The 19,926-nt window shown below is 44.0% G+C and overlaps 1 protein-coding gene across 2 annotated transcripts in view; it reads right to left on the bottom strand.

Annotated features, from left to right (window-relative positions):
• SBNO2 (strawberry notch homolog 2) overlaps positions 1-19,926 on the bottom strand; it is a 502,221-nt gene that overhangs the window by 434,205 nt on the left and 48,090 nt on the right. For both annotated transcript variants that reach the window (XM_085639189.1, XM_085639190.1), the window contains exon 2: positions 10,779-11,005. In XM_085639189.1, coding sequence (XP_085495315.1) covers positions 10,779-10,904 — 126 coding nt within the window. In that variant the 5' untranslated portion in view covers positions 10,905-11,005. The remainder of the gene's footprint in view (positions 1-10,778; positions 11,006-19,926) is intronic.

The following is a 19,926-nucleotide window of genomic DNA, read 5'->3' as shown; positions in this document are numbered from 1 at the left end:
CGAAAGATCCGTAAAGAAATAGAACGCCTACACGAAGAGAGATTAGAGGTAGACGAGTTCGAACAAAGCGAGGAAGAAGGGTCAGGACTGCCCACAGGACAGTCAGACACCATAGCCTATGTAGGAAGAGGAAGATCTTGTAATAGTAATAGATGTCTTATTGACCCGATACGTCCGATATGTCCAGATAATAACAGGAATTTCCAAATACCTATAATTAATATAAGGTCTAACGAGCATTCGTTCCAAACCGCCGACAAACTACTCCGAGAACGAAGGGGTTATCATTTTCTCGATTCTATGGATGAACAAGATTTAGCCAGGGCAGCTGTCCATTGGGTGGACAGTCCCGGAAAATATAGTGATGATACAGTAGTACGCACATTTTTGAATCTCACCCCAGATGAACAGAGGTTAGTTGGGATTTATATGATTCAACAACTCATTATACTATATCGGAGTCAGCGTTCGGACCCTGGTCCCTTACCTGACATATTGACTGAATTGCTTATGAATAAATGGAGAGGTGCAGGTACTAAATTAATTAAAGAAATTCTAGAATCAAGAAAGCAGTATATTCTTTTTGTATGCGCAGAGCATGTCTCATTGCCCGTCAAGGAAAGAACCACGTATCACATGGATAGACAGAATCCCTTACGAGAAGTGCACCCAATACAAGGCGAGGACAATGAGTTTAAGCGCGTATTTGTATATACGCCCATATCAAAAATAGAATTGTTGCAAATGAAGAAAGTGGTACCCAGTCATGACAAAGACCCAGCGGGTTTTCAGCGAGAAATTAAAGACATGTTACTCATGGGAGAGTATACCTATCCCGACATTATGACAATATTAAAGGTATTGATGCCTGCTGGCATTTATGAGAAACTCAAGGAAAAAGAGTGGGAGGTAGGAGACCAAAAGATAGAATGGTCAGTGTTAGAAGCGGAAGAAAAGGCCCGAACTGCAGGAGCAGGACTTGGGGATAAAACTAAAGCACTACCAGGTTTATTAGTACAGGTACTGCCACGTTTATTAACTACGAAAAAGGAAGATTGGGGTACAATTTCAGCCTGTAAACAGAAGCAAGATGAAGACACTAGTGATTACTATGCCCGATTTGAAAAATGTTTTGGTATAAATAGTGGCATAAAAGCAAGTAGCGAATCATACCCACATCTGTTTGTAACAAAATTAGTAGAAAATGCCCTGCCCCCAGTAAAGAATAGAGTATTAAAATTCGAGAGTACCTGGCAAGGTAACACTCCATCACAAATGTTACAAATGTTACAGTACCATCACAATAGAATTAGAGAGGAACAAGAACATGAACACAGACGCATGAAAGACACGAAAATGAAAATGCTAGTTTCCCAGACAGTTCCAGCTGAAGGACATAAAAAGGGTATGACACATTCCGATTCAGCAGGACCTGTAAAAGGGACATGCAATTATTGTAAAAAGCCAGGTCATTACGTACACGACTGTCCAGTTTTAAAACATAATATCGCCATAGGTAAAACACAAGAAAGATCACGGCCACTCAGACAAGATCAGAATGAACAAGGAGCTCTGCAGCATGCCCAGGCCATGCCAGCCGCACAACAGCCAATACAGTTTGTGCCAGCTGCACCACCGTTGCCTGTTGCTGCCACACAGACAACAACACGACAAATGTATCAGACCGCACAGTATGACTATCCTGAGTATCAGCGTTACGCATGAACTAGCCTAGAGAGGGAAGTTGACTTACCCCTTATTGAAATACCTGTAGATCAAGAAGGACCTTATGTACATAGTGAATTATTAGGCCAAGATAGAAAATTTTTACTCGATACAGGGGCAAGTCGAACAACTATAAAACGTAGTGAAGTTCCAGGGGCACCCCTCTCAGGCTCACAGAATATTTCCCTTGGTTTTTCAGGAAAACCTATTGTTAATGAAGTATCACAGCCTCTTCCACTTACGATAGGACCTCTGACCCGAACTACAGATTTATTGCTTACTAAATCATGTCCAGAAAATCTGTTAGGAATAAAAACACTGAAAGCTCTAGGAGCTATAATATGTTGTTCTCCGGAAGGAGTAAGATTGTTTTTACGTGATTTTAAAGGTCATTATGTGTCTAGAGACATGGATCCCCGACTGCAGACTTTACCTACACATCTATGGGCACAAGGCCCTACTGATGTTGGATGCATGAATATTACACCATATCGAGTCACATTAAAGGCAGGAGTGGTGCTACCACGAATGCGACAATACAAGTTACCACCAGATGCTGTAGTGGCTTTACTATAAATCATTGACGAGCTCATTGCCCAAGGAGTAGTTGTGGAAACAGACTCCAATGTATGTAATTCACCGATAATTCCGATTCTTAAACGAACAGATCCAAAGGCCCCGCCAGTATATCGATTGGTTATTGATCTGCGCGAATTAAACAAGTGCATTGTGCCACAATTCCCTGTGGTCCCAGATATCTCGTCATTACTGACAGCCATTGATTCCGAAGCAACATTCTTTACTGTAATTGATCTCAAGAATGCTTTTTTCAGCGTCCCAATAGATCCGGAGAGCCAATATTTGTTCGGATTTAGTTTAAATGGACGTAGCTTTAAATTCTCACGCGCACCTCAAGGATTTACAGAAAGCCCCAGCATCTATAGCCAAGCACTGAAACGAGAACTAGATAGTATCCACATGCCAGTTAACACTGCTCTGCTCCAATACGTCGATGATCTGCTGATCACCGCAAGAAGCGAACCGGAATGTGAAAAAGCATCACTGACAGTTTTAAAATTTCTAGCCGAAAAGGGGCACAAGGTGTCCCCTTCTAAGCTGCAATTCTGTGTCCAGCGAGTTGTTTATCTTGGACACTCGCTGTCCAAGGAGGGAAGGCAGCTTACACCGGACCGCATTCAGTTAATAGCTAACATGCCAACACCCAAGACACAAAAGGAGGTGCGGGCTTTCATAGGTCTCACTTCATATTGCAGGCAGTGGATCCCTCAGTACGCATTTCTAGCAAAACCACTCATTCAGTTAACCACACAGGAGGCAGCCACATCGACTGTTCTCCCTTGGACTCAGGAACATACACAAGCTTTTGAAAGCCTAAAGAAAGCTTTATGTCAAGCACCTGTCTTAGCAACACCATGTTACAGAAAACAGTTTACACTCTTTGTTACAGAACGCGAAGGTACTGCCTTGTCAGTACTCACACAGGAACAAGCAGGAGCACACAAACCATGTGCTTATTTTTCTAGTACATTAGATCCCGTAGCTCAGGCTTTGCCTACATGCCTAAAATCAGTGGCAGCGACAGCTTTAGCAATCAGACAAAGCGATGCCATAGTGTTAGGACATCCATTGACAGTTCAAGTACCACATACAGTAGAGGTTCTTGTAAATAGAACGCAAACACAACACTTGACTATAGCGCGACTTACAGGATACGAGCTTACATTGTTTCAGCCACACATAGAAATCAGACGCTGTAACACATTAAATCCTGCCACACTTTTGCCAGTAACCGGAACAGACCCACTAGCCCATGACTGTATTGAAGTTATTACTATAACGACAAAACCCAGACAAGACTTAACCGATGTCCCATTGTCAGACCCAGACCTGACATTGTATGTAGATGGTTCATGTATGAGAACAAATACAGGAGAGTTGGTGGCTGCTTACGCAGTCACAACAGATACTGAAGTCATTGAAACTAATCGTATAAATACTTTGTCAGCTCAAGCCGCAGAGCTCATCGCTCTGACACAAGCCTGTATTCAAGCCACGAATAAAAAAGTCAACATATACACTGATTCACGTTATGCATTCGGAGTTGTACATGACTTCGGCGTGCTGTGGCGAGAGAGAGGTTATTTAACTTCCCACGGTGCCCACATTCAGCACGGACCCCTCATTCATGCCTTATTAGATGCAATACATCGACCCACTGCAATATCAATTATGAAATGTAAGGCTCATACGAAGGTTACTGATATCATTTCCCAAGGCAATGATCTAGCCGACAGAACAGCTAAACAGACTGCTCAAACTCAAACCCCCGACATGATAAAGACAATAGTCCCGACACCGACACAGTGTATGACAGTTAAAGATCCTACTCTTGACGTAATTGACATACAGACACATGCTACACCAGACGAAATAAAGAAATGGACTGAATTAGGAGGGATCCAAACGGACCAAGGATGGATGATGAAGGAAAAGTCTGTATGGTTCCTTCCTGATTCAATGGTCCAAGTTATAATTAACACTATACATAGTCCAGCACATCTAGGAGAAAAAGCTATGCTAGGCAGCATTCAACACATTTGGTTCAATAAACATTTACGAGCAGCAGCCAAACAAAAAGTCCGTACCTGTATGATCTGTTGCCAGTTCAACCCAGGAAAAAGCGTTCCCGTAGAACAGGGTGGATTTCATCCTCCTGATCACCCTTTTGAAGTGCTCCAGATGGATTATATCCAGATGGAACGATGTCGAGGATTCAAATATGTTCTCGTAGTTGTCTGCGCTCTGTCCCGCTGGACGGAGGCATACCCGGTTTCAGATTACACTGCCCCGACTACTGCCAAACAGTTAGTTCGAGAATTCTTCCCACGATACGGTTTACCACGTGTTGTTCACTCAGATAACGGCCAGCCGTTCTCATCCGAATTAATGAAACATGTCTCACTTCTGTTAGGTTATCAGTGGAAATTCCACTGTGTCCGACACCCCGAGGCAGCAGGTCTCGTAGAAAGACATAACCAGATACTGAAAATCAGATTGTCCAAAATATGCAGAGAGAAAGGTGTCGACTGGGTAGTAGCGTTACCCGTTGCACTCTTTTACATGAGAATGGTAGCACACTCTCGAACAGGGCTATCCCCGTATGAGGTGATCTTTGGCAGACCACCAAATATGTGGGGGACGCCTATACCACGCAAAATAACTGATGTTGACTGTAATATGCTGACAGTTTACTTGGCTTCCTTGATGTCTGCACTACAATCTTGTCGTTCACAGGTAGCTGCAGCCTTTCCCGACAACACTGAGGTGAAACCCCATGACGTAGTTCCGGGTGATCTCGTATTTGTGAGAAATTTCGACCGAAAGACTCAGCTGGAGCCCAGGTGGAAGACACCCAAGTTGGTTCTGCTCACTACAAGGACAGCCGTGAAGATCGAGGGCCGCAAGGGCTGGATTCATTCAAGTCATATCAAGAAATTTCATGGACTATCCTCGGATATAGACATTGTGCCCTGCACTCCCTCACAGACTGATTCAAAACTTCCTTTGGTTGAAAAGACTAAAACCGAACTCTATAAAGTAAAATTGAGGCCTAGAACGTCAGACAATTTGATTGTTTAAGTCCTCTCCAAGGTGAAGCGGTTGAATTTGTCTCTGACATGTATCCTCTAGACCTGAATCATGGACAGTCGCGGAAAATGTTGAAACGACAGGCGTATTGTAAATCACTGCGTAGCCATTGCATAGTGACATTAATAATCTTGTTTTCCTTAAGTCTTTTAATAATTACTGCAAGTATATTGTTGCACATATATTACCCTATTGCCAGAAACGTTTACAATGTTACCGCAGACCATTCTTTTAGTGACCTACCGCCGCATGAATTGTCTTATAGACTTGCGCTGCGCAATAACACTTTCATTAGTATGTTACATCATTCCCATCAGACTAGTAATGCCACCAATTGTTGGGTGTGTGGTCGGCTCCCTCCCTATCAGAATTATGAAGGAGTCCTGCCATTCTTTCCACACCCATTTACACATAATGGCTCCTGTGGAGCATGGTTTAGTTTAATCAATTCCATAGACTCAGACACAGCAGTTTACCAAGATCATTGGGTATGGGGAAACCTGAACCTAGTTTTACTCAAGGTCTGCTACCCTGACAAGGAGGGTCGCCCCAAAAGAACAGGAACTGATCTAGAAAATGAAGTATATGGATTAGGTAATTTTACACCTAATCTCATGATTCTAAATGTCGTATCCGAAGTTGAACTAGTCTTACCCACCATGTCAGTATTCCCAGCGAAGGGTGAATTGTGTGTAAGAAAGGTTGGTTCCATACACATGGGCCATAGTAAATGCACTACTATAGTAGAATTCAGTGATCAAGGCAAATCTTCATTTAGAGCTTATCGCCACTCCTACTTTATATGTGGTCAGACTGCATATATGCGTCTACCTCTAGATTGGGATGGTACCTGCTACATTGCATTCCTTTTGCCACCTGTTTTCCTAGCTCCTCCTGATTATTACAGAAATATTCATTTAGTACACAACAGAGAGCGGAGAGATCTCCCAATTGTCGATTACACTGAAACAGCATGGGAAAAATACACAGATTTCAATAAAGGCATCTTTCCTTATATAGGTACTGTTACTAATAGTAAACTGATACGTAGATTAACTAGAACCCTTGAAGCAGTAGTGAATGAAACTATTTCCGCCCTAGGCAATTTAACAGAAGAGCAGTCTGCTATGCGGATTGTTGTGCTTCAAAATCGTCTTGTCCTTGACGTCATCCTGGCTGATAGGGGCGGAGCTTGTAGGGTCATCGGATCAAGCTGCTGCGTATTCATACCAGAAAATTCGCCATCAGTATATAAAGCCATAACTCGCCTTCATAAGATTGTAAACCAGATACACCAGAACCCAGGCACTTGGACTTGGTCCAGTTGGTTTTGGAGTGTGATATCAGCCTGGGGATGGAGAGTTCTATCCTTCCTAGGTATTGGCCTTCTCATACTATTCAGTTGCTGTCTATGTCTACAATGTGGACCAGCGATCTGTGGTCTGTGTGCCACATCGTGCATTCCACATCAAGATTTTCATTCAAGATCCCGGAAGAAGAAAGAAGAACAAATGATGCTATATGAACAGATCAATGGATTAATGAAGATTGATATCTCTTAACGGGCAAGTAGGGGACAAGGAGGGAATGTGGAAATATGGATTTTTCTGGTCAGTTATGTCCCCTATCTTGGACCCCAACGGTTCTATGTGCATGTTACAAGTACATGTATGTTTCCTCCAGTTCCAGTTATGAAGACGCAAATACATGTGCGTCCACCGTCAACATGTCCTCTGTCAGATCCGCCATGAATAGGCCGGATATTCCATTCCTAAATATGAAAGGCCACCGGCTTTATATGGCTCAGTTACTCCATTTTGCAGTCCAGGCAAGTAGGCCCTGATTCTGTCATCAAACTCTTCTTGCCTTCTGCCTCTGAAAGCTCCAGTCTGAGCCTGCATCTGTGACCATGAACTTTGTCTCATTCTCTGCACGGCTCACGAAGCCTGACATCAGCCTATTCTCTGCCAAGAACTGTATTTCACCTTCGAGTTATCTGCTTCCCCCTCAGCCAATGCATTCCTGCCTAGTAGTTTAAGTAAACATTCTTCCAGCTACCGAGCAAAAGGCCCGGCTTCTCTGTCTTTATGCAAGTAATTCATAGTCCTGTTACTATGGAAGATTCCTGCCCTCGCATTTAGTGTAGACACTTAGACGCTTGTACACGCACGCACAGTCAGTATAGAATAGATTCTGTCCGAGAGTCCTTCTTTCGTGGATAACATAGTTCTTTAAACATAGGATGTTAGATATGATTTGGGATTAGGTTGACTTGACCCCCCAGACTTCTTGTCTCCACATGTAGAGCTAAATGTCAAGTCCCCTTCACCCCCTAGTTACACGTCAATTACACGTCATGTTGCTGCGCGCGCATCTATGCCAAGTATTATCTTATGGATCCACCTATATGTGACATCATAACCAATTACGTTCCTTTTTACTCCTTATTACACCCATTTTTGGTTACGCAGATAAATCGTCATTTTCCTTATCAATTGTTACGCCTACTGCATTCGCCTCATTTTAATGTATGATCTATAAAAGTCATTTCTTGTCAATAAAGTATGTACTTCACTTCCTGAACCCCCGTGGTGATGGAACTTGGAGCAACCGATTATAATCGATCACTGGAATAAAGCCCATTCCGAACCTCTAATACCACGGATTCTGCCTCTCATTTTACTGAGCTATTTTATTATGTTTATATATCAAATTAAGTCCCGGTAAAGGAATTTTATTTACCACACTTTGACCTGAACCACCCACCCTGACTCTCCTGCTGAAAAGGAGGGACCTGCGTTCTCAAGAGAGCTTAAAACTAACCGCTGCTTTAGCAAAGTGAGAGGTTTATTTCACTGTGGCCAGGTAAGGGCTGTTTCATCATTTGGGGGGAAAGAGGGGGGGTTAATCGAATGCACTTTTTGCCTGTCCTGCACAGAAACCTACTTACTTTTTAACACCCTAATGCTAGCAGGCATACAGGTGAACCCCAGACCGTACAGAGCAGGAAGTGCGAGCTGTCTGTGGCTCTAGAACTAGCACGTGTGGTGTAACACTGTTCACTAACGTTTGGAGGACACAAACCAAAGCACAGGGTCCTGGGAACCCATCTCACAGGAGCTGAACCCATCACACTGGAGCAGAAGGGAGCGGAACCTATCACAGTGGAGCTGAAGGGAGCACAACCCATCACACAGGAACTGAGGAGGGGGGTACCTGTCTCACTGGAGCTGAAGGGAGCAGAACCCAGCACACAGGAGCAGAAGGGAGCTGAATCCATCACACTGTAGGTGAAAGGAGCAGAGCCCATCACACTGGAGCTGGAGGAAGCAGAACCCATCACAGTGGAGCTGAAGGAAGCGTAACCTATCACAGTGGAGCTGAAGGAAGTGGAACCTATCACTGTGGAGCTGAAGGGAGCAGAACCCATCACACTGGAGCTGGTAGAAGCGGAACCAATCACAGTGGAGCTGAAGGTAGCGGAACCTATCACAGTGGCGCTAAAGGGAGCAGAACCCATCACAGTGGAGCTGAAGGAAGGGGAGCCCATCACAGTGGAGCTGAAGGGAGCGGAACCTATCACAGTGGAGTTGAAGGGAGCAGAACCCATCACAGTGGAAATGAAGGAAGGGGAACCCATCACAGTGGAGATGAAGGAAGGGGAACCCATCCCAGTGGAGCTGAAGGAAGGGGAACCCATCACAGTGGAGCTGAAAGGAGTGGAACCCATCACAGTGGAGCTGAAGGAAGCAGAACCTATCACAGTGGAGCTGAAGGGAGCAGAACCCATCACAGTGGAGCAGAAGGAAGCGGAACCCATCACAGTGGAGCTGAAGGGAGTGGAACCCATCACAGTGGAGCTGAAGGGAGCAGAACCAATCACACAGGAGCAGAAGGGAGCTGAACCCATCACACTGGAGCTGAAGGAAGTGGAACCCATCACACTGGAGCTGAAGGAAGCCAAACCTATCACAGTGGAACTGAAGGAAGCAGAACATATCACAGTGGAGCTGAAGGGAGCACAACCCATCACCGTGGAGCTGAAGGAAGCGGAACCTATCACAGTGGAGCTGAAGAGAGCACAACCCATCACAGTGGAGCTGAAGGGAGCAAAACCCTTCACAACAGAGCTGAAGGGAGCAGAACCCATCTTGCTGGAGCTGAAGGGATCAGAACCATGACACAGAAACTGAGGAGGGGGGTACCTGTCTCACTGGAGCTGAAGGGAGCACAGCCTTTCACACACAGGCTGAAGGAAGCTGAACCAGCCATACAAAGGGCTGAAGGAAGCGGAACACATTACACTGGGGCTGAAGTGGGGAGATCCACTCAGGCTGGCGGTGAAGAGAACAGAACTCATTACACAAGGCTACGGGGAGCGGTACCTGACACAATGAATCTAAAGAGAGCAGAGCCTTTCCCACTGGGACTAAAGGGGAGCAGAACCCATCACAATGGAGCTGAAGGAAGAAGAACCCATCACACTGCAGCTGAAGGGAGCAAAACCATTCGCAACAGAGTTGAAGGGAGCAGAACCAGTCACAACAGAGCCGAAGGGATCAGAACCCATCACACTGCAGGTGAATGGAGAGAAACCCGTCACAACAGAGGTGAAGCGATCAGAACCCATCGCACTGGAGCTGAAGGAAGTAGACCCCATGTGCTGGAGTTTAAGGGAGCGGAACCCATCACACTTAAGCCAAAAGGAGAAGAAAAAACACTTTGTGGGGCTGCAGGTATGGAACCCTGCCACACAGGGGTTGAAGCTCATACCTAGATTAAAGGAAATGAGCCCTGTGGTACTATGGCTAAAGGACAGATGCACGTCAGAGGGCCAGAAGGTGCAAAACCTGGATACCCTCTAGGGTGACAGACCGCGCTATACAAGTACTGCTTGACCGATTGATTGACATGTGTCACAGAAGCAAATATAAAGCTATCTGTCATCCAATATTGTAACCAAACATAGTTCTTCTAATGCGCCTCAATCCTGGCCTGCTGTACCCCTTCGAGTCCTGCACTGGGACCGACATACAGCTCTGCTTAGGCGCCTCAACCCTGACCTGGAGTGTCCAATGTTATTATAGCATTGGCAAACCACCCCCCCCCCCCCCATATATACACCTCAGTAAATGCGCCTCGTTCTTGGCCTGCAGCACAACATGCTGTTCCAGGACTGAGACCAACGAACAGCTCTGTCAAGACACTTCACTGGGCTGCATTGTCTCCTGCTACTCCGCCACTGCAATGAATGCACAGCTCTGCTGACGAACCTCAATCCAATCTACTGCACAGTGCCGAGGCGGCACTGGGACCCACGCACAGCACTTCCAATACATCTCCAGCCTAGCTTGCATTAGTTTTCTCTCTCTCCCAGCACTCACCTCCATGTCAGGCATGAAAAGCTGGGGTTGCAGGCTAGAAACACCACACATCATGGATCCCGGCCCCTGGCGCTCATACTGGGGGTACCTGTCCCCTCCTTCCATGGCAGGGTGCACAGAGGGCATCAGGCTGGCCCCAGGAGCATGCTGGCAGGAAGAGGCATGGGGCTCCTAAGCAGGGAGTCCATGCAGCGATTCTTGGTGGTAGTGTTGGTCCCAAGCATGGCCTGAGGAGAGAAAGAGAGAGGGTGTGAAGCCCTGAATAAGGACCAGATGGTAGAAACATGTCCGCTGTATGCCAAGCTAGGGCGAACGCAGAGTTCCCAGCTGGAACCCTGGGTGCTTCTATACTTAAATACAATTGTACAGCGGTAATCACTGACAGACATGTGGAAACCTTCATTGTCCGCACTGTCAATGTTTTGGAACAATAAGAAAGACTCAAGCAGTGTAGGCCTGAGTGCAAAAAGAAATGTTAATAGGGTTATTAGTTCTGGCCTAGAAAGACTTTAGCTGTCTATTTTTAAAGACCCATCGTCTACAACACAATACACCGAATGGGCTTTTGTTCAGCCCCTTACTCATTAATTTGATGGTTTTATTGTTTATCTCAGTTCCCTTCTCCTTTTTCAGTGGTTTTCCACCCCATGTGCCCCGCCGCTGTAGCATTTTCTCGTTACATTATTTACTATATTACTGAAATTACAACAGCATGGTTGAAATCACTACTATACGACTACTGAAATTACAACAGCATGGTTGAAATCACTACTATACGACTACTGAAATTACAACAGCATGGTTGAAATCACTACTATACGACTACTGAAATTACTACAGCATGGTTGAAATCACTACTATACGACTACTGAAATTACTACAGCATGGTTGAAATCACTACTATACGACTACTGAAATTACAACAGCATGGTTGAAATCACTACTATACCACTACTGAAATTACAACAGCATGGTTGAAATCACTACTATACGACTACTGAAATTACAACAGCATGGTTGAAATCACTACTATACGACTACTGAAATTACAACAGCATGGTTGAAATCACTACTATACCACTACTGAAATTACAACAGCATGGTTGAAATCACTACTATACCACTACTGAAATTACAACAGCATGGTTGAAATCACTACTATACGACTACTGAAATTACAACAGCATGGTTGAAATCACTACTATACGACTACTGAAATTACAACAGCATGGTTGAAATCACTACTATACGACTACTGAAATTACAACAGCATGGTTGAAATCACTACTATACCCCTACTGAAATTACTACAGCATGGTTGAAATCACTACTATACGACTACTGAAATTACAACAGCATGGTTGAAATCACTACTATACGACTACTGAAATTACAACAGCATGGTTGAAATCACTACTATACGACTACTGAAATTACTACAGCATGGTTGAAATCACTACTATACCACTACTGAAATTACTACAGCATGGTTGAAATCACTACTATACGACTACTGAAATTACAACAGCATGGTTGAAATCACTACTATACCACTACTGAAATTACTACAGCATGGTTGAAATCACTACTATACGACTACTGAAATTACAACAGCATGGTTGAAATCACTACTATACCACTACTGAAATGACTACAATACTATAGAAATGACACTGTGGCAACTGAATTCACTACCACCAAATAGCAATAATTTCTATAGCGCTAATGCACAAAAGAATGAACTGCTATACAACTACTGAAATGACTACAATACAATACTATAACATTACACAAATCGCTAGTAAACAATTGAAATCACCCCAACACAACTGACATCACTACAGGAGACTAGAAATGACCAATATATTACTAGTGAAACCACCACAGCACAACAGAAATCGATTACTGACATAACTACAACAGAACAGATATCACCAGTGAGACTATTAAAATCACAACACATCTCAAATCACTACTGTACTATCAAAATAACTGCTACACCTCATGTTCCACCACAACTATGAATACCCCCATTTCACAAAAATCTAACTCACCAAACACCCGGTTAGGATTATCCCTAGCACACAACTGTCGAAGCTTCTTCCATGCTATTGATATCACTACGACTATTGAACTGAAATAACTACTATGTGACTGTCACTACTTCACACCTCTTCTATACAAAAATCACTATTAGCACATACTGAAAAAAAACTCCCCATACCACTACTACCAAACCACCAACTGGGGAGCTGGTTACTGCAGCCTGAAAACCAGTGCATTACATTTTAGAGGAGCGCAAAAACTCAGCCATAACACAAATAACATAGTTGTAAAAAGGAAAAAAACGACAAAATAATCTGTATTTGCCCGTATGTAGTTGGGTTCGGCGTTAGCAAAGACCTTTTAATTTTACTAAAATTATATATATAAACTTAGTTACATGGACATTCAGCCAAACCTCTTCATTCCCATTTTCTGCCACCCACTACACAATAAGGAACGGGCAGCCCTCTTCCTCAACTATATAATTTCACTGTGAGTGAAGACACAGCTCTTTCACAGGAAGCACATCTGCACAGTGCAGTTCTCCCCAGTGCCAGGATTTACCGTCGCAATGTAATTACAATTGCGCTAATATATAGTGCTTGCTACCTCGGACGAGGCATTGAAGCGCCTTACGCCGGATAGCACGCTACTCCAGAAGCCAAGGGTAGTGGTTAGTCTACTGTCTGCGGGTATCGCTGGTCAGTGGGATTATTCTTGGGCACTCAAGATAAAACCAGCGCATGTATTCACAACAGTTTCTTTATGATAGGTTAAATTAATAGAGTTCATCACGCGGGCGTAATAGCTGAGCGAGGGGCGGTATTGTTAATGTGCCAGGGTATGAATTTTAAAGGAGAGGTTGTGACCTTTGAAAAGAGTTGTGGGCTGTTTGAAAAAATACACAGATTAAAGCATTTCTGCCCAAACTTGGAAATTAGACCATCTCAGTATCGTGCTATGCCGATGCCACGGTTTCATTGCATCCGACGCTGGTCGGCCTGCAGAGACCACTGGATGCATTCGTTGAGCATAGACGGCCCAACTTCTGGAAAATAAATGCGGACACGACTAAAGTAATGGTTTTTACGAAGGAGATGGGACAGAAGAGAAGGCCTAGGTGGTGGCTAAATAGAGTTCTAGTAGAGGAGGTAAAAGAATATCGCTATTTTGGCCTTCTTCGTGGCTATAATCTTAATTTTACATGCATATACATTTACAGGAAGGGAGGGTTAAGGCCAGTGCAGGAGCATTATCTAGGATGGATGTTGCATTGGGTCATAAATCCATCGAAGTGCTCAGAGAGAAATACAATGCAGAAATAGGGAGTTTGCGGTTGTGTGGGTGTGAGGTTTTTCTTAAGCAATGGAAATCATTTAAATGAATGTCTGAAAGAAATGGTTGGGGCTACCGAGAGGAGCTCTAAACAGTGCCCCGAGACTTGAATAGGGGCAACAAATGTCCTACTGAAGAATAAGCAACGGCTCCTTAGTTATTGACCTGGGCTTCTTAGAGCGGAAGAGGGCTCCTCAAGGCAAATTATAAAATCCAGCCTGCAGGATAAGTACGTAGGCAGGTGGGTGACTAACCTACTGGATGCTAAGGCTTCATCGGATGTTACAGTAGGGGAGAAACTCCAAGGGCCGCCCGCCACACAGCAGAAGCAAAGAGCAGAGCATTGAGTTAAGGAGGGCTCTAGGAGGAGCGATTTACAAGACGTGTGTAAGAAAGATAACATGTGCCATGTAAAGGATGTAAGGTACGGGGGCATATTCAGTCTTACTTTCTGGATATAAAGAGCACACACATAAGGAGGTGGGCATTAAAGGTAAGATTGGGGCACGTATCGGCTTTTATACAGTGGAAGCTGGTCCAGCAACCCGGGATGGAGAAAGCTATGTGTTCCACTGACCTTTTTGCATTTACTTATAATTTGCTCCAGTTTTGTAGCGAATAGAAGAACGTTGTTGCTACCAACCTTTAGACTGACTCAGATTCGACATACAAAGGTTTTCCTCCAATTAATTTTAGGATGTTATAATATACCTGTGCGCTATGCAGTATGGAAATTCTTGGCTGTTGTTCAGGATCAGTTAATTAAGACAAAAGGTTTACCGCATTAGAGAGATGGAATGGGTATAGGGAGGTTGTTCTGTTTTAGTTACACCCCCAGATAGAAGAAAGGGTATTGCAAGGAAAGGTCATTAGGTCTCGCCTGGCGTAGCTGCGCGCATGCGCAGTCTTGTTCGGCGAGATTTAATGTTTTGAGGGATTTTCTGTAAGGGGCATTAAGCCCCGCCCCTCTTTTCCATTGGCTGGCCTCGCCATTTATGCTAAACGGTGGCCAGCCATTGGAAAAGAGGTGTCGGTGACGTCTTTGCTTGGCTTTCTGAGCCGTCCCATTTGGACGGCCTCGCCTGCTTTGCGTTCGTCGCAAAAGGTTTCTTATCTTTATGGGGCCAACCACATGGCCCCATAAAGACAAGAAACCCATTAACAGGCGAGGCGAGGCCGTCCAAGTGGCTCGGCAGAGAAAAGCACGAGCAAATACGTCATGGCGTCATGCGATCTGCTCCGTACCCTGGGAGGAGCGAAGAGGAGCGCCGTGCTGCAGCTGAACGTTTCCACGTTCCCCAAACACGTGGTGCAGTACACGGACACTGGAAGGAGGAAACGCAGAGACGGCTCGTTTTTAAGGTGCTGCGGGTTTAGGAGCATTCTTTATTTAAACACGAGTGGGAAGAAACAGCTGGTTTAACATGGCCGCCTTACAGCTGTGCGAGCTGGCCTCTCCCACTCCAGCGGGCTGTTGATTCATGGCTAACAGGATCCGAGGCCTCTTTATGAAGAGATAAAATGCGAGGTGTGCTTGAACATCAGAGAGCTATGGAAGGCATGAGCGGCTGCCGCTTCCCCTCTAAAAGCATTCCGGTAAGACACCGTTGATTTCCAATAGACCAAATATATTGCTTTGCGGTCTCTTGAGCAGACCGTGCATACAGAGACTGCTATTTGTTAAAGGAATCTTTTCTTCAATTACCAATGTGAGCCTAACCCGCCAAAGTTGTGGGATTTGTTACAGTCCGATCTCTTTCGGACTTGGACCTTGGCGTGCGTTGGGGGTATCTAGTGTTCACGTCACCACCATCACTACTCTCCACAATTGCTGCTTTCCAAAACCAGTACCCTCCACCACAATAAGTGTTCACCTACCCCACTATGCATGACCACCTCACACTGCTGCCAACACCTGCCAAATCCACCATTTTTCACATCACAGCTCTGCAGTCCCGTCACATTCTGCTTCCATCACCCGCTACATGCGCCCCCACCCCTTTTAGCCGATGCGGTGTTACTATTTGTGATGGTAACCTCAGTACATCTAGTACCAGTGGGTCACCCTTGGATTTACAGCGCCATAGATTTCGATTGACTAGAATATGAAGGGCAAGCGTAACTGTTAAGATTGTGCCGTGCTTTTCCGGTACCGACTGTCATCACTGCTTAAGGAAGCCTCGGTTCAAACAAGTGAAATGTACTGAACAGTTATTTTGAGGAGACAACCAAAGACAGGACAGAATGATAAAGACGTTTACCACCATATATTTTAAGTAGCCCACCAGAGGAAACCCTTTGGAGTGGATGTCGTACGCCAGTGAAAATATACGGGGCAGGTTATTTCGAGCAAATGTAATACCAAACATGCATTCAGGCATTTACTACACCAAAGTAAATTCTAGTTTATTACCACAATGCCGCAAAATTTATAGGCGAAAACTCTTTTTTCTACTGCTTCGTGGACTTCAGGTAACAAATAATTTACACATTAAAACAAGACTACTAATACAAAGTGTAGTGGGGAGGGTTTTGTAAGTGAGAACTAATTGAAGCATTCATAAAAGATAATGAATTCAAATGATACAAAATTTTCACATGAAAGTAAAATGAACTAGTCTCCAGAGCAAAGAAAAAGAGTGCTTAAAAGCAAAGTTTCCAGAAGAGTTCATTGTCTCAGTCCTGAATGTGTTTTACGCTGCTGTTTGTGCTATCTTGGCCACTGGAATTGATTTGCTTGTCTCCGTCCAAATTCCAACATGCCGGATAGTGTCACTTTTTTTGTGTGCAGTTTCATGTAGCGCAAACTCGAACCTAAGGTATTGGAGTGCTTTACATGACCACCAGTTAGTTACATTACACAAGGACACATTCATTTTTTGGTAGGCACGGGGGAGATTAAGTGATTTGCCCAGAATCACAGGATCTTGAACCGACGCCGAGACTCGAACTTGGCTCCCCGGCACCAAAGTCGACAGCTCTGGTCATTATGCCACATCCCTTAACTTTATATACCCATGTCTATAGATGCACTTACATGTTACACCGGATTGAAGAGATAAGAAATGCCTCTAATGTGAAAATACGTTATTTCCGGCACTATTGAAAGTGTGGCATAGGCTACCACACATGCAGAAATGCATTCTGGCCATATAAATAATTGCTTGTTTTTCCATTGCGCTTCATAGCAAGCTTGAGCTTGTGTACGAATATGCACTAAATTCTATTAACAATACAAACCGCAGTTCTGTCGCATCTAGGCGGTGGGTGCCCCATTTAATGGCGCTCATTTCTCCATATGCGAAGGATGGAATGCTGTGGCTGCCGTGCCAGGATTCGGACTCGTGATCTGCAAGTTTCAGAGGTGATAATTCAGTTGACAAAGCCCCTTACTCCTCATCAATGTGCAAGGAAAAAACACCCTTTCAATTGACGGGGCCACGCCATGAAAACAAACAAGGAAACAATAGTTCTACGTAGTTTCACGCCCCAGCAATGACCAACAAAAATGGGTAACAGAATACCATGTGTATGTTGGGGTTCCATTGGGTAAGAACTGCTGTACCAGCTTTCCCTGAGCGGGCCCATGAGGGAAGAAGGGTTAGTGTATCATCTACATGTAACTGTATAAGGAGATCTGAACTTCTTAACAGGACACTGAGGGCAGGCAAACAGACCGTGCAGCTGCAAGCAGTCTGTGTGTTTATCTCCCGTCCTCTGCGTGCTGTGGTAAGGATGGCCACCTCGAATGAAAATATAAACAGGACAAGAGTCATCTGTTTATCGAGCAGCGCGCACCAGTGATACATTCGCCGTCAGGGATTCTTACAGCCTAGCCAATGTTCTCAGCGCATAGAGAACATGTGAAAGTTGTGTTTGAGCTAAACGATTTAGGTGAAATACAATGACCACGTTACACGGGTTTTTATTTTAATCTGAATTAATTCACACGAGATAAACATACTATAAAGTAAGCGATGGCTGATGAGCTTGCTATCTCTACTAACCCTGCGTGCTGTAGGTTTATTCAGCAGCAGAAACATCGGTGCTCGTTTAGCGCTGAAGGCACCAAGGGGCTGCGCTTTTAAAGTTTAATTCCCAAACTGAATCCAAAACATAACAACTGATTACATCGCTGGCCTTTTCAATTTGAATATCAGTACGTGCCTACATTTATCTATAATGTGCATTGGCTTTATAAATCAATAATAACTTCAACTTCCTTTCAGTACCTGCAGGACTTCCTTAGAAACTGCGGGGCAGATTTACAATATCCGGCGCATCCCTGCATATCAGCAGGGATGCGCCAGTTATTGTGCGCCATGGCTCGGCCGCCCCCTCAGCATCCTACCGATGCTGGGTCCCGGCGGGCACCCCAGGCTTGTCAGCACCCGCGCATAAGGTACCCCAGGACCACGTTCCCGGTGTGCAAACAACCCTCAAAGATCTGCGTGACGTTATCTGTGAGAAAATGGATTTACGACTAACCAGAACAAGCATTGACATAGCCAATAGGTCTCGCTTTTGAGAAAGTTTATGCTATTGGCATTGTAAATGACAATGCCTTTTTTTTTTTTTTTAAACCAACACATTAATAAAAGGCATTGTAATCTGCAATGCCAATAGCTCAAACTCTAGTAAATGCGAGACCTAATGCATTGCAAATGCTTGTTTTTCTTATTAGTAACAGAACAAGCACTTTACGGTCCAATCTTCTACAAAGGAAAAAGCATCCACAATACATTCATAAATGATTATTTTTGGACTGTTGAATTATAACCTCAGCCCTATTACCATGTAATTACCCTTTAAACATAGGAAACCGTTTTTTTTACTTGGTGATTCTTTCATCTAATGTTTTAGATTACAAGACTAACAGATGAAAATACTCGCATCCATGAATATCCAAGAATATGGAACTCACTCCCGCCCGCCATTAGAAGAATCCCATCTCTGGCAGCTTCAACGAGGAGGCCAAAACCTCCTACTCTCCTGCCCTGCAATCACCCTCAGTGTGTTTGATCTTCTTCCGTTTACGGCCACCCCTTTGGGACCTCCATTTTCTCGTAAAATGTTTTTACATGTTTGTATCCCATATGTTTTCCACCCCATCTTCTAAGTCACTTGTATACAGCCTTTTAATCCTGTAAAGCGCTCTGATACCCTAACGGGTCAAGTTCACGTTCGTGGCTCGATAAAACACAAATAAACAAACATAAAAATAAAAATGAAATTATTGCATTAGTTTGCACCGAATTGGACTCTATTTTGCATAGATATAATGTTAACCCTGGATGGATAGAACATGGAAGAAATTTTCGCCTGGTAAGGTCTGTCGTTTTATTATGTACAGGGGGAGATTTTATTGTTTTTAGACACAAAAGGTTCAGGGTTAAAATGAGTACTTGTTGATTTCAAATGTTTGTAAGTGGGCGGGTAAAAGTATTGTTGTATATTAGTACCACATACATTTTTTAGTTGAAAAACTTTACGTTTTAAAATATGATCTGAGCTATGTGTGTATATGAACTGTTTGCATGGCCTATTTAGAATAAACTAAAACTGAAAACAGATTAAAGTAAGCATGAAAGTGACTTAGAGAAAGAAGGCTGTGGTGCGGTAAGGAGGTATGCAAAGAATGGGAGGGAGGGCCATTTGAGAGCACAAAAGAGGCGACAATCAGAGGTTTTAAGAAAAGGTCACGTTTCATTCCGGGATTTAGATGTATAGATTATTATTTTTTTATGGCATGCAATTTGAGGATGCC

Source organism: Triturus cristatus, chromosome 12 (assembly GCF_964204655.1).
Source record: "Triturus cristatus chromosome 12, aTriCri1.1, whole genome shotgun sequence".
Lineage (NCBI taxonomy): Eukaryota > Metazoa > Chordata > Amphibia > Caudata > Salamandridae > Triturus > Triturus cristatus.
Note: the sequence above shows the minus strand (reverse complement) of the source record. Positions and strands in the feature narration are given on the sequence as shown.